The 14,713-nt window shown below is 38.6% G+C and overlaps 1 protein-coding gene across 1 annotated transcript in view; it reads left to right on the top strand.

Annotated features, from left to right (window-relative positions):
- LOC146468126 (uncharacterized) overlaps positions 1-14,713 on the top strand; it is a 41,697-nt gene that overhangs the window by 14,453 nt on the left and 12,531 nt on the right. Inside the window, exons 19-24 of the mRNA XM_085125142.1 lie at positions 295-390; positions 890-985; positions 2,818-2,979; positions 3,445-3,522; positions 4,228-4,295; positions 4,972-5,022. Coding sequence (XP_084981268.1) covers positions 295-390; positions 890-985; positions 2,818-2,979; positions 3,445-3,522; positions 4,228-4,295; positions 4,972-5,022 — 551 coding nt within the window. The remainder of the gene's footprint in view (positions 1-294; positions 391-889; positions 986-2,817; positions 2,980-3,444; positions 3,523-4,227; positions 4,296-4,971; positions 5,023-14,713) is intronic.

Raw genomic sequence — 14,713 nt, 5'->3', positions numbered from 1 at the left:
TCATGTTATTATCGTAGCAGAAGTCGTTTTTGGACCAGAAATCTGTTCTGCTTTACGTTAAGAAGCTTTTAAAGACACACCACTTTAACGTAGCATTTAATTGATGGAGTACAGTTTTACAATTTCATTTATCTTAAGTTTTTATAATTATTGTTGTCTGCGATATTTTATATATTTTCTATTATCCTTTTTCATATGTAAAGAGCACTTCTATGGAAAATTTAACAATATAAATTTTGCAGTTACACTTATAAGCTGAGTATACTGATTAAATTTAAATATTTTATCTTCCAGCATCCATGACAAGCACTGAAAAGAAAGCCAAAACTGAAAATGTTGTCACACCAGCTGGTGAGGAGACTTTGAAGTATGATGATGACACTTCGAAAGGTGAGGATTCTTGTTATTCTCTTACCAGAAGTCGTTGTTAGACTGAAAAACTGTTCAATGTTAATCTTCACAGTTGTAAGAGAACTGAGTTAAGTGCATGGATGAAGATACAGCAAACGCCTCTTAACTGTCAACCCTTCCTTCTCCTCCCCTAACTGTGATCCGCCAGATTGGTTAGAAACTTTCTGTGGATGTTTTGTTTATTTGCTGTTGTTGCTGTTTGCTTGTTTGTTTGTTGGTATTTATTTATATATTTACTTATTTATTATGAGATGAAAAGTGATGCCATTATATTATAGTTAGTAAGAGTTCGTTATTCTATTTGGACATTTCTGTACCTGTACAATAAGCAATGCTGTTCGTAATGACAAGGTTTGAGTGGACACAGTGAAATTTAATTCATTCTGTACTGTCTTTGTCCAGTATCTAACTTACAGTTGACAATAAGTCCATGTATCACTGATTATTTAACCTAAACATACAATATTCGTTTTCCCAGCATCCATGGCAAGCAGCGAAGTCAAAGCCAAACCTGGAAGTGACGTCACACCAGCTGGTGAGGAGACCATGGATTTTGATGATGACTCTTTGAGAGGTAAAGAGTCATTTCTCTCACTTGTTCGTTTATCACTAACATTAAATGTTACAAAAATGCTTAGTTTAGTCCATGGGTGATAGCTAATAGATAATGGTGTAGTAAAAGCCACTTTTTCTTACTTATAAACACCCTCCCTGCCCTCTCTAATCCTCTAGTGTGGTTATAATAAAACCCTTCCGGATATAGTCCTCTTCACCTCCCCTTAAAGCCTATGAGCAAGCTTTTCATATATATCGGGCAAAAAAATTTGTTTTTTTAAAAAAAACAAATATATTTCAGTTATTCTAGCTTTTGTTGTTTGTTCTATCAAGCTCGTCACCTCCGCCGTTGGGATCAGTCTGCCGTTAATATTTTGTACTTTTCATTATAGCTCAGCTGCGAGACGATATAGCGTGAGCGGCGAGCCCCCGCCCCAGCTCGCGCGCTATATCCTCTCGCGGCTGGCCTATAATGAAGAGCTTGCTCGCAGGCTGCTCCCCTCATTAGTATCGTCTCTTTACGTCAGGCTACTGAGTGTACAGTGCCTGCTGGAAAATAGTACAGGGAATGTTTACTTAAAGAGAACCACTGCTCCGAAAACAAGTGGACGGTAAATTCTTGAAAATAGTGCCCAAATTCTAAATTTTAGATTGTCGCCTATTTTCACTTTTAAATTTCCCGGGCGCCGCCATTTTGGATTTTATGTCGTTATACGGTTGCCGCTATTGTCAGTAAGCAGAAGTTCTTTGGTGTGAAACAATTGAGCAACCGTATTTAGTCATGAAATCCAAGATGGCCGCGTCTGGGAAATTCAAAAGCGAAAATAGGCGACAATCATATCTAATTTTACGCACACTTTAATGTCAGTTTCTACTTCTTAAACTAAAATTTAGAGACTATTCTCGACAATTTACCGTCCATTTGTTTTCGAAGTAGAGGTTCCCTTTACATTCAATCCAGGTCACGCGTGAACAGTATTTCCAAGAATGAAATGAACATTCGAATTTCTCTTTGTAATGTCGGACGTGTGAATGGAATGTTGGACATTTCTCTGGAAATCGTTCCGAAAAAGACGCATTAACTGAAAAAAAAGATTCAAAATACTTGGGAAACAATAATTATTCTTGAAATATTCAATTTTGCAATGTAAAGAAAAATTCATAGCTTTACTGATCGTCAATAAGCTTGGGAAATTTATACGGGAACTCTGAAATCTCGTTGGCGATTTTCAAAACTGACATGTAAATTGCAAAACTCCGTTCAAATTTTAAAAATATCGTTCACAGGACCCCGTTGATAACAGTATTCTATACTGAAGGGTTATCCTGTATAAATAGTCGATTATTATTATTATTATTATTATTATTGTTATTATTATTATTATTATTATTATTGTTGTTATTATTATTATTATTATTATTGTTGTTGTTATTATTATTATTATTATTATTATTATTATTATTATTATTATTATTATTATTATTACGCGTGACCTGGGTTGACTGTAAAAGGATGACACACAACTCGCCATATCCTTACAGACTCATCACTCAACTCAACGACGAACAGAAAAGCACAACAAAACGAGCGCGCCACAACAAAACACAACAGCTTAAAACAACAATACAAAACCCAGCACAAACAGACAAATACAACAACGAAATACTTGTAACAAGACAACAAAACATGACACAACAAAACAAAGTATATCATGCAATACCGTACGCAAAACACAGCACAACAAACCTTGACCACAAAACACTTCACAGCACCGCGAGACAATCTTGGAGTTTGCCAGGTATCTCACAGTACTCCCGGTATCAAAGATCTTTCAATTTGCTTCATTGTAGCAATAGCAGAGGTTTTCAAGAATGACGGTAATGATGAATACGGGAAAAGGAATTTCCGAAACGCCGTCAACTTTTACACGGAAGGAATTAAAGTGAACTGCAAAGATGAAGAACTGAAAGCCAAACTGTATTGCAATAGGGCGGCAGCGCACTTCCGTTTAGGTGAGAGGTTTTATTTCAATTTCCTTATTTATTCAGCATTTATTTAGTTACTGTTGAATAACCACAACACGAATCTATCCTACTTGTTAGAGTAATTGTTGACGACTCTCTGCACTTTTGAAAATACATCACAGCTAGTAAGTCTGAAAACAGCTCGATGTACTCTCTAAACTAAATTAATTTTAAATATATGTCGAGACTTGCTGCCTACCGATTGAGAATAATAATACAGGGGACAGTTTTTCACTAAATCAGAGAGCCATTTGGAGATGGCCCTGGAACGAAGTAGTTCCAAGGAGCGCTCTTTCGCTTGTTCTTGAAAACGTTTTTCGCGCCGATTTTAACCGGATTTTTACTACGACCCGCACCAACTAGCTTCCCTCGCGTCTCCGAGAATGCTAGAGGTCTGGCTAGGTGCGTCAGCCTGAGGGTAAATGAATTTATTTATCTTTCTATAATTTGTAGGGAATTATCTGGATTCACTTAGTGATGCAATAGTTGCTACTGGATTACAACCATCTTATGTGAAAGCAATCATTAGAGGTTAGATGTCGTAAAATTCTAGACGTAGTAGTTTAAAGAAAGTAATGAGTTAACTGCAGCAATCTACCGCCGCGATATCTACCATAGTTACTTCCGATACAATCTCTAAAGTCAGGGCGATTAACAATGTTTTGCAAAATATATGGATCATGACTCTTTTACACTAGATAGGTCAACGAGCCGCGAATTTATACAAAATCCATTCGTTTTTTTTTAGAACTAGTTGTCTGTGTTACAGAGGTGAATGATGCTACCTTGCATATATGCGTTTTTTTTATATGTTTCAATGAAAAGAACGGGGTAATGCCACACATCGGATCTGCAACGTGCGCAAAATCTATTCAGTTAACTATTGAACAGAAACATGTTATTTTCTTTGGACCTCCCGACTTATATCACACATGCAGATGTCTGACATTGCGCATGGCATAAACCTCATGATAACAATTAACCTTTTTGTTGTATGAAGTGTTCGCGTCGCCCCTGTGTTCGTATTAAGCGGGTTTCATCATTTAAGAAAATATATGCTCTCTTTGTGAAGCGGGTGTTCATAAAGTGGCGTTTAACTGTATTGCAAAATGGCGATCCGTTCTCATCACCCTCAAGTGTCATGATCATGACACACGTGTGCAAACATAGAAACGAAATTTTGAGGTAAACTAGCTTGACTTAAAAATAAATCAAGTTATCATATATGTTTTTTAGTAGCAAGTGCTCGTGTGGAGCTGAATCTGTTTGAAGAAGCGATCACGTGGTGTGATCAAGGATTAGCAGTATCCTTTGGCTCTTTCATTGCAGCATAAACATTCCCGGATGTAATAAGGTTGTTTTCATAATGAAAGGCAGCACTGAATTCCCAAAAAAGTCCTAACACAAAACGTGCCTTGCCCCCCCCCCCTCCCCCGCAAAAAATGATATGACTAGCATTCCTACGTTTTATACTTCCACAGTATGAGACATAGGATGCTCAACAACTCACTTCCTGCCCAAGCAGCGACTGGTTAACACAATTTGTGAAAGAAAGTCTTAGTATATATGTATATGCCTTATAATTCTTATCTGATTGCAGTAGTTGAGAGAGAACACAAGAGAACTTTAAAATGAACTGCATACACTTTAATTTACGCCATTTTACCCCTACTTTTACCGCAAAACCGTTTCAAAGACCATGTCATGCAACAATCGAGTATCGATGTACTCGAGAACCCTGAGGTACAAAGAGACTCACCGCCAGCTCCGTTGTAATGCTATAAATATAGGTGCCTTTCATTCCGTCCGGGTGGCTGAGGGCCGATTCGCACTAGAGATCTAGGAGACCCTCGAGCGGTCATGTTTGCCGATGAATTATGGCAAAAGTAGCCGATCAGGTGTCAACTGAAAATTATGATTATAACGTCTCATCGAATTTACTTCCATTTTTTACAGCGTAATAACCTTAACTTTGAAAAGATTGACAAAGAAAATGCGACGCTGTCGGAACTCAGAAACAGGTCTCAAAAGGTATTGTTATTCACTTGATTTTTAAGCATTTAGGCTCCTTGTTTTAAAGGAAATAAGTGCAGGCAGTATATTAATTTGGGTAGGCCCTGTTTGTTAGGATAGAAAATAGTTTTATTATTTGTAATTTCCAACAGAATAAATGTCATTTAAAAGGCGTTGGTGGGGGCGGGGGGGGGGGGGGGGGGGGCAAACTTTGATTCAGAAACACTGTTGAAACTTTTTTGCGGCAAATTACTTATCCCCCCTCCCTCCGTGTCCCCCCTCCCTCCTCCCCCACTCGCGGTTACACGTTATAATCAATTTAACGTCATTTTCCTGGCCCCTTACCGTGTAAACGAATTTTACTCATGAAGGATGTACCCTTGGAACATCCTCCTTTTGTGCTTGGTAACAAAGGTTGTACAGATGTCGTCAATATCAATGTTAAGGTTTTGATGCAAGTGCATGAGTGCAGGTCCTGACAACCGCTCCTCAGACATCCTGTTTCTGAGATGTGATTTGATTCTTTGCAAGCCGGAGAATGAATGCTCAGCCTTTGCAGAACTAACAGGGAGTGTGCACCCAATTATAAGCAAAACTCGTATGTTCGGATATTTGTCCTCGTCAGCATGTTTTGCACACTTGATAAGATTTCCCAGTAGTGGTAAATTTGGTGTGCGCTGTTTTCAAAAGTATTGCCATTCCTTTAACTCATAGTAAAAGTGCGGACGGTGTAGGTAAGTTCTTTCGCTAAACCTGTAGCTTTTCTGTTAAGTTACGAAGACTGTCATGCTTCACCACGGCAGATGGAGGCTCGCAAGACATAGATTTCCACTCCAGCTCTGTTGTGTTAACTGAATCTTGAATATTTGTCTTCCAACAAATGATCTATAAAATGTATGGCAATTCCGGGTTTACGCTAGGTGCATTGTTTCTAAGTGCCTGTCTCCCAGTGATTCTTGGCACTGAGACTGTAGCACCAATCTTGTCAGCCAGTCTAGAGGCGTCTTCAAACCATTCATGGCATTCCTCTTCTGTTTGACCTCACCCTGTCAACTGCTTTAATAGTGTCGTCAACCATAGAATAAGCTTGGAAGACATCCTGGTCTTTCTTTTGAAGCTTGACTGCAACAGGTTTGATTGCTTCTATAGGTCATTCTTCGTAATTTGATAGGTGAACATGAATCCGAAGGTCATCAGATTTTCCAAAAGACCTTGTGCCTTGATTGTAGTCTACCTGTCCCGTGTGAACGACATCGAAGAATATAGTGCTTAACGAGCAGAGACGAGCAGACCACAAGAAGGTACCCCCTCCCCCCCCCGCCCCGCAAAAAAAGAGAAAAATACATTTTTGAATATACTTAGAATTTAGTTCACTTGCATGGCTTTAAAAAAAATCAAGCAATTGAAGGGTGATGTGCCATCCTTTCGATGCGAGAATTTAAGTGTCAAACAAGTCGTAAAACCCTCCCCCTGGATCAGCCACTCGGACTGTGCACACGGCGGGTTCTGGCTGCAATCTGCTGGGTGCCAAAATATTTTAAAACATCTACATGAAATCTCGTGACAGTTCTTGTTTAATAGTGAACTTTGATTGTGATTTATTCAGATTTTTCATCCAGCCGGTAGAGTTTGTATCCAAAAGAATAAAATTTATTCTTTAGGATACAAACTCTATCGACTGGATGAAAAGTCTAAATAAATCACAATCAAAGTTCACTATTAAACGAGAATGTAATTCCGAGTAAATGCATTGTGTCAATGATATGGACAACAAATGCAAGGAAACGTTGGTGTACTTAATTGTTATATTTCGATATGATACTATATCATCTTCAGACTAAGGTGACAACAAGTAGCTATAATTTAAATACTGAAAGATGGTAAATTAGCAATTTAAAACATGCACATGAAAATACAAAACAAGACGTTAATGTCAGGAGAATAGACATAGTTCTCTGCTTGCTTTTGAACCATTGTTCAAAGATGGTTCGGAACGCTTGATATGGTAGGCTTCTTTGTATAGTAGTAAATTCCAATTATCATCTATTATCTTTGTGTTAACACGCACGATGTGAGTGAGATATTCTTTGTTTATTGCAGTAGAAGGTGGGTTGTTATTAGTAAAAATGTCCGGTAGATTGTGTAAACCTTGTATGTGAGTAGTAGGGAATTGGGGGTTCAGGAACCGGGAGGAAAGGAGGATGAGTAAATAATAGCCTAGAGGATGATGTCATCAAAAACGATGACATCATAAGTTAAAAATAGAGACAAGGGGGCATGCGTCGGGACACAAGGGGTGTAATTTCCCGGCACCAGTTAGGCCGGATTTTTGCGGGGAAATCTCATTAATATGCGGGGAATAAATTAACGACGATGACGTCATCGTCTATTGTCGTGATCACTCATTATAGGATGATGACGTCATATTTTATTTTAGCCTCACCGACAGGTTATGAACTGGTTTGACAGGTTTATCAATGATGTCATGCTCTATTTTTATCTTGTGGCAGCCATGGTCGGTATCACCGGTTTGACAGGTTTTTAAAGTTATTTTTGGATACATGATGTCATAGCCTATAGTCATTGTCCTTAAGTGTATAAAAGTGCAATAGCGGCCAAGTGCATCATTCAACTAGAGTAAAGAATCATTATTTTATCGCTGCTATATTCCGCAAGGATGGTTCCAAATATGCAAGTCGAATCGGCGGATACACCTCTGTTGACAGAAGATAAAGCGAGTTCCTTACGCGGTCAGTTCTGCCCGTTTCATTCCCGCTCAACGTTGGAAATGGTAGAAAAAGCGCAAGGATTTTGCTATGTGTACTGTCCCGAGAAAATGTGCTTTATGTTTGCCCCTGCTTCAGAATGGGAAGAGGACATAGAGCGTATCGCGCATCAAACACACTCTGATGTGAAAAAATATGCAGCTCAGTTGGTCTGTGATTGTTCTAACAAGCTAGCATTGAGAAAAAGGAAACAACCCTGGAGCAAGGATCGCATGTTTCTGACGTGCCACAAAAAAGAGTGTAACTTTTTCATGTGGATAGACCAGCCAATATCGCATGCTACCAAGGAGCAGCTCTCATATTCATCTCAGCCACGGTTCACAAGATTCCATCCTTATAGAGAAATAAAGGAGATGTTTGAAACTCATCGCCAAGAGGTTAAACAGAAAGGACTTATTCAGCGCCAGCGCCAGCACGCAAATAGGAGGAAGGATTTTTAATGTGTGACAACGGATTCAACAGTCTAGGAAGTCCTAAAATATTTCACGGTATTAGATACAGAGAATGGATGGACGAAGTATGGGAATCTTACAAGTTTTATGTCCAAAAAATCAAAGAAGACTCTCGAGACGACTCAGATCCTACACTTTGTTTAGAGAAACATGATTTGCTGCGTCAGGCGTATTTCAAGTACGCAAGTGATGACGGCCATCATCCCGAAAGTTTCCGAGTGTTGAAGGTTTTGTATGAAAGACATATTGAAGGCGAACACGTACCTTTTGAAGGTTATGTCATCAGCCCCGAAGAACATGAAGAGATAGAAAGAGAAAAACAGTTATCTTCTTATTCTAGAGCTTTTGCACAAGATGTACGCAGATCAAAATGTATTGCTATGCTTAACATTATAAGGAACCAAGATCTTCCTGTTTGTTCTAATTAAATATATTGCATTACCGTCTGTGTGGAAATAGAGCTGTCTTGAGATCCTTTAAAAGATTTTTAAAGTTTTTGAGTGAAATAAAGTTTTATTCATCTTTACACCGCATTAGTCACTAATTATGTTTAACAAATGTTTGACTCGAGCTCTAACATTTGCATGTGAATTATCTCGTGTGTCTTTTGTTTGACAAACAATAAGTCATACCCATGATTGGGTAGTCCCAGATGTATTGTTCAGTGTCTATAACAATACCTGAACCGGCTACACGCAAGCTATTTTATGCGAAATCTTCGTCCACTTCGATTCTCAGACCGTCAGTTCCTTAACAATATGGCTAGAAAGTTTACTGTTGGAACCCCAAACACCCTCGGAAAAGTGTGGAATAGTGATATTGAAATAGAGTATCGGAAACTATTAGCGACCTGTTTTAAAACCCTGAACGGAACAAGGGAATTAGCGACGCGCGACACCCACGCGTTTGTCTGAGAAAAAATAAAGACACCTGACTAGAAATGGCCCGTTTGACTCCTTTTGTCCCTTTTGGCGTGATTTTGGCCTTTCAGGCCTGGTTATGGCCTTTCTGGCCTGTATTTGGCCTGGTTATGGCCCGTCTGATCTTTTTATTATTTATGAAGAAGAACGCTTAGTAACCCCACCTTCACCGATTTTCTTTAAAAGAGACGCGTTAGTTTTTGAAGTTTAGTTTCCTGCCAGAACGCGTGCGGTTCAAACCAAAGATGACGAGCACAAACTATACCTTTTACCTGCAACAAGGTGCTGGAAATTATGAAGACAATGAAGAAAGCGATTTCTCCCAAGAAAGCGAAGTCTCTAGTCAAGGAACAGAGTCTTCAAGAGAAGAAGAAGAAACAGAAAACTTAGGGCCGTGGTCACGCATTCTTGATGAAGGGGAGATTGAGAACCGCCACGAGACCCAGCTTAACGCTTTGATCAATCAATACCAAGAAAACGGAGATTCAGAAAACGTGGCTCGTAGTAAAGCCGTGAACACTCTCGTTCCTGTTTACAGAAAAGAGCTGAGAAAAGTGCTCTTAGAGAATCTACAGTGGATGCGTGCAATGAAAAAAGATCCCACCTTCAAAAAAGTGATGGAAACTCAAAAAGAGGTTAAAGACACAGAAGGATTTGATTGGTTGGAATCGACGGAACTTGCTATCGATAAGCGAAATTTCTTACTCAATCGATTATACGAAAAGCAGCCCATTCCACAAGATCAAGACTAAACCTACTATGAATGTTGTGGAATTTTTTTATTTCCTGGACCTTTGTATTGTTGCATTTCAATAAAACTGTAAACAACCAAGCTTTAAGTGTGTTTATTGATGACTTGAAAATAATAACAATAATAGTAAACTTATACAATAAATACGAAATCTGAAATTTGAAATACGAATTACTAAAGCAAGATCAACACTTTTTAATTAGACATTGTTATTTGCGATGACACTTTTAAATAAATGTGATGATTCCAAAATTGAGATCTGTTGCGTGACTAGCGACGCGCGACACCCACGCGTGTGTCTGAGAAAAAAAAACATAACTACAAATGGCCCGTTTGTCTCCTTTTGTCCCTTTTGGCGTGGTTTTGGCCTTTCCGGCCTGGTTATGGCCTTTCTGGCCTGTGTTTGACCTTTTCTGACACTCTATATAACATGACTATTTGCGAAAAAGATGTGATTTGTGTTCAGTCACCAAACTGTCAACATGGTTTACAAGATAGTTTGCAGAAACTGTCCGATTCCATCGTGCGGGGCGAAGTACCTTGTCAGATTAGCTAACCATCTCGCGGATGTTCATCAGTTAGACCACATACAGCGAAGACAGTATTTACAAGAGGCGAAACTTCAACCTAAAGTGAAAGTCGTCGTTTACGAAAGTGAAGTGGATAATTCCGGAAAAATCACTATCACAATCCAGTACAAAAACAAAAAACGGTGTACGAACTGTCAAGATATCGGAGAAATGAAGCCTCTTTTATAGCAAAAACTAAAAGACCGACTACAAAGAACAAGGCAAACCACAAGAAACAAAGAAAGTCGAACTCTTGGCTTAGAGGCCATAATAAAATTGTGTAGACACGGAAGGAAGGAATATTTATTATTCCTCGAAATAGAGCGGAAAAACGGATTTGTAATAGTCAGTCCAATGGTTCATTTTTATTCCTTTTCCTTTCAAGTCGCTGTGTATTTGACTCTTTTATTCATTGTTTATTAATAACGTTTTTAAAACGGTATCTCTTGTCTGGTTCTTTTGCTAACAATTATAAGCCGCGTGTTTCAATTGATCCTTGTTAAGTTACATAAAATTGTTTATATACTAATACGTCAAGATACTCCCTTGGGTTTTTTTCAAGCAAAGCTGAACTAATTTGTATGCAACTTTGGGCTTGCATAATTAACTGACTAACGGTCGTGAATTCGCTTGAGAGCGTATTTGAAAGGGTTCGTCTTTTGGAGCAATGTGGTTCTTCATTGTTGAACGATTTGAATAAAGAATTTTCAGTAAATTCTGGGCGTGTTTTAATTGATTATTTCTATAAACTTAAGCTGTCTATTGTTTTTGATAAAAAAGGTAGAGGTTTAAAATGGGCTCGGTCCGTAGATTTTTTTATGCAAATTCCGGTTTTAGATTCGGTCACTGCTACTTGCATAATTTGTGGCTAACGGACCGTGAAGAGAGGTTACACAAGGGCTTAAGTCTCTGATGTGAAAGCCAAAAACGCATTAACCCTTGTTAACGTAAGTAAAGGTGGACAGTCATCAACATCAAACATAACCGACTTTAATGTGATATACATATTTCGAAATCACTGTGTGCGGATTATTCTTATTCCGAGCACTGTAATAAACAAAGACAACAAAAGACTGTTTTAACTCTTTAATCCTCAACAAAGCTCAACCTGAAACGAATCTTTTTTTAGTCATTAGGCGGGAAAGGCGGTTAGTTAATTAAGGCGGAAAATACACACGACAAATATTTTTTCATTATTTCCGAGTTTTCAGGAAAATATAGAAAAATCGAAGAGAACAACAACGAAGCAATATTTCACTTTAAGTGTCTTTATTCAAAATTACTTAACACAACTCACAAGCTTATTACATGTAATCGTAACAACCCAATTTTAAACATTCATCTTCACTCTCATCTTCTCCCCGTTGAGCATCTTTATACAATAAAAACGCAGACGTTTCATCCACTTTTAAAAGATTAAGTAAATACTTCAGCCATGAGTCTTGCAAATAAACATCTAATTTCGTAAAAATTCCTTTTTCAATCATCGTCCACAGTTTGTCAACATTTAAATGTCCTTTCGCTGATTCATAATGTCTTATCCAAATTTCTTCCTCCTCGGTCATCATACACTCATGGTGAAGCTGACTCGGGTCATCCATCTCACAACCTTCACAGCAGCGACTTGCCTCTTCATAAACGAGACGATTGATTTCTCGTGCAAATTCACCTTGTATGATCTCTGCAATCTTGTTCCGCAAACGTTGCGCTTGAAGTTCAATCTCATCTATGAACAGATTTCCACTTTTGTTTGAGTTACACATGATTTCAGAACAGCAAAACAAACGTATCTTCTATTTGCTGGTTGTTCAAGATGTTAGTATATTCCTAAAATTTCAGCTCTTTTATAATGAAAAATCTATAGATCGCTGTGGTTAAAAATGATTCTATTACATCATTTTAATCTATTTTTAACTATGACATTATGTATCCAAAAATAACTTCAAAAACCTTTCAAACCGGTGATACCGACCATGACTGCCATAAGATAAAAATAGAGCATGACATCATTGATAAACCTGTCAAACCAGTTCATAACCTGTTGGTGAGGCTAAAATAAAATATGATGTCATCCTATAATGAGTGATCAAGACAATAGACGATGACGTCATCGTCGTTAATTTATTCCCCCACATATTAATGAGATTCCTCCACAAAAATCGGGCCTAACTGGTGCCGGGAAATTACACCTCTTGTGTCCCACGCATGCCCCCTTGTCTCTATTTTTAGCTAATGATGTCATCGTTTTTGATGACATCATCCTCTAGGCTATTGTTACCTCATCCTCCCGTTCCTCCCGGTTTCTCTATTTTTAGCCTATGATGTCATCGTTTTTGATGACATTATCCTCTAGGGTATTGTTTACTCATCCTTCCGTTCCTCCCGGTTTCTCTATTTTTAGTTTATTGATGACATCATCCTCTAGGCTATTGTTTACTCATCCTCCCTTCCCCCCGTTTCCTGAACCCCTAATTCCCTACTACTTAAGTGTTTGATCTGATCACAGTAGCGCAGATGTTTATATATAGCGCTCTCTTTGTCCGTGGTCCCATGTTCCTGTGTACGGGCAAGCAGAGTTCTGTTTGTCTTGCCGATGTACGAGGAATTGCAGCCGGGACAAGTGAATTTGTATACAACATTTGATTTACTTAGTGGCGGTGTTTTGTCTTTAGTGCTTGTGAAAAAAAATAATTTTTTGGTCTTCTGTTTTATTTGGATGTTCACATTTGGATCGACGACACATCTACGAAGCTTACGCTTAAGTTTCTTAACAATCTGTGTTGTAAGGTCACCTACAAACGGTATGGTAAGCCAGATAGTTGACTCTTGGTTGTCGCGTGGGGTATCGTTGGTGTTGTTGGTGTTATGATTTAGGGCCTTATTCTGGGCGTTAGTAGCAAAGCGGTCAATTAATGAGTTCGCAATACGTTTAGGAAAACCGTTCCATGATAAAAACTTCCTTATTAGTTTGAGTTCAGTTTTAATTTTGTTAGGAGTGCAGATTCGGTATACGCGGTCAATCAGTGCTCTAACCCAAGAAATCTTATGTCGCCAGGGGACAAAACTGTCAAAATTAGTGTACTGTTCGGTAAAAGTATCTTTTCTGTAGATGCCAAGGCCATCATTAGCAATGTTGATGTCCAGAAAATGCGGAGTGGTATTTTCGAATAAGTCATAGGTAAAGCGGATATTTCGGTCAAACTTGTGAAAGTGTTCCAGTATAGTGTTGATTGTGTTGCGCTTTATGAAAAGGAGTGTGTCATCCACGTATCTGCAATAGAAGGCTATTAAACCCTGGTCGATGAGCTTCATTGTTCATTGTTTCATTGTCCTTCCCTGGTAATGCGCCCACAGTCATTGATGCATGCGGCTTGTGTCTTGGGGTTAATTTACGGCTAAATCGAGGGTCTGATATATTATATGGAACAAATTTAGGCGTTAATTAACGGCTAAATCGAGGGTCTTATACATTATATGGAACAAATTTATATTTAGATGTTAATTAACGGCTAAATCGAGGGTCTGACATATTATATGCAACAAATTTATCCATTAATAAACGGCTAAATCGAGGGTCTGATACATTATATGCAGAGATAAGTGGGACCCCTCCCTCGTGATATACGCGCCGATAATGGATTTTGATTGGGCCGTTTTTGTTGAAGACAGTCAGAACAATAAATCCCTTCTGGGAGAGGGGAGAATTTAATCTAGGTTTAATGGATAAATCAAATAATGATTTGATGTCACACAAGAGGGGATGAGTGGGTCCCCTCTCTCGTGACATGTGCCTGAATAATAGATTTTGATTGGGCCGCTTCTGTTGAAGACAATCCGAACAATACATCCTTACTAGGAGAGGACAGAGTTTAATCCATAAATTAATGTGCAGATTTGTGGCTACGATGAAGAAAAAAAAAAGATACCCGACCCAGACACGGCCTGCCCTGCGGGCATTCTGTGTAAAAAAAAGATACCCGACCCAAACCTAGACACGGCCTGCCCTGCGGGTATTGCGAGTAACAAGATGCCCCAGTAATGGCATTTACACGGAATGCTTAATGTAGCCCCATTTATTCCCCATTGTATGCTTCGGAGATCTTTAAAAACTATCCTCCCTTTGCAATTGAAACAAGATGCCTATACTGGCATTTACGCGAGATGCTGTGGCTGATTCATTTATTCCAACTGTATGCTTCGCCGAATTGATAAAACTATCCTTGCTAATGGA

The sequence above is a fragment of the Pavona decussata genome, unplaced genomic scaffold (assembly GCF_977016875.1).
Source record: "Pavona decussata unplaced genomic scaffold, jaPavDecu1.1 SCAFFOLD_133, whole genome shotgun sequence".
Taxonomy (NCBI): Eukaryota; Metazoa; Cnidaria; class Anthozoa; order Scleractinia; family Agariciidae; genus Pavona; species Pavona decussata.
This window is presented reverse-complemented; position numbering and strand designations above follow the sequence as displayed.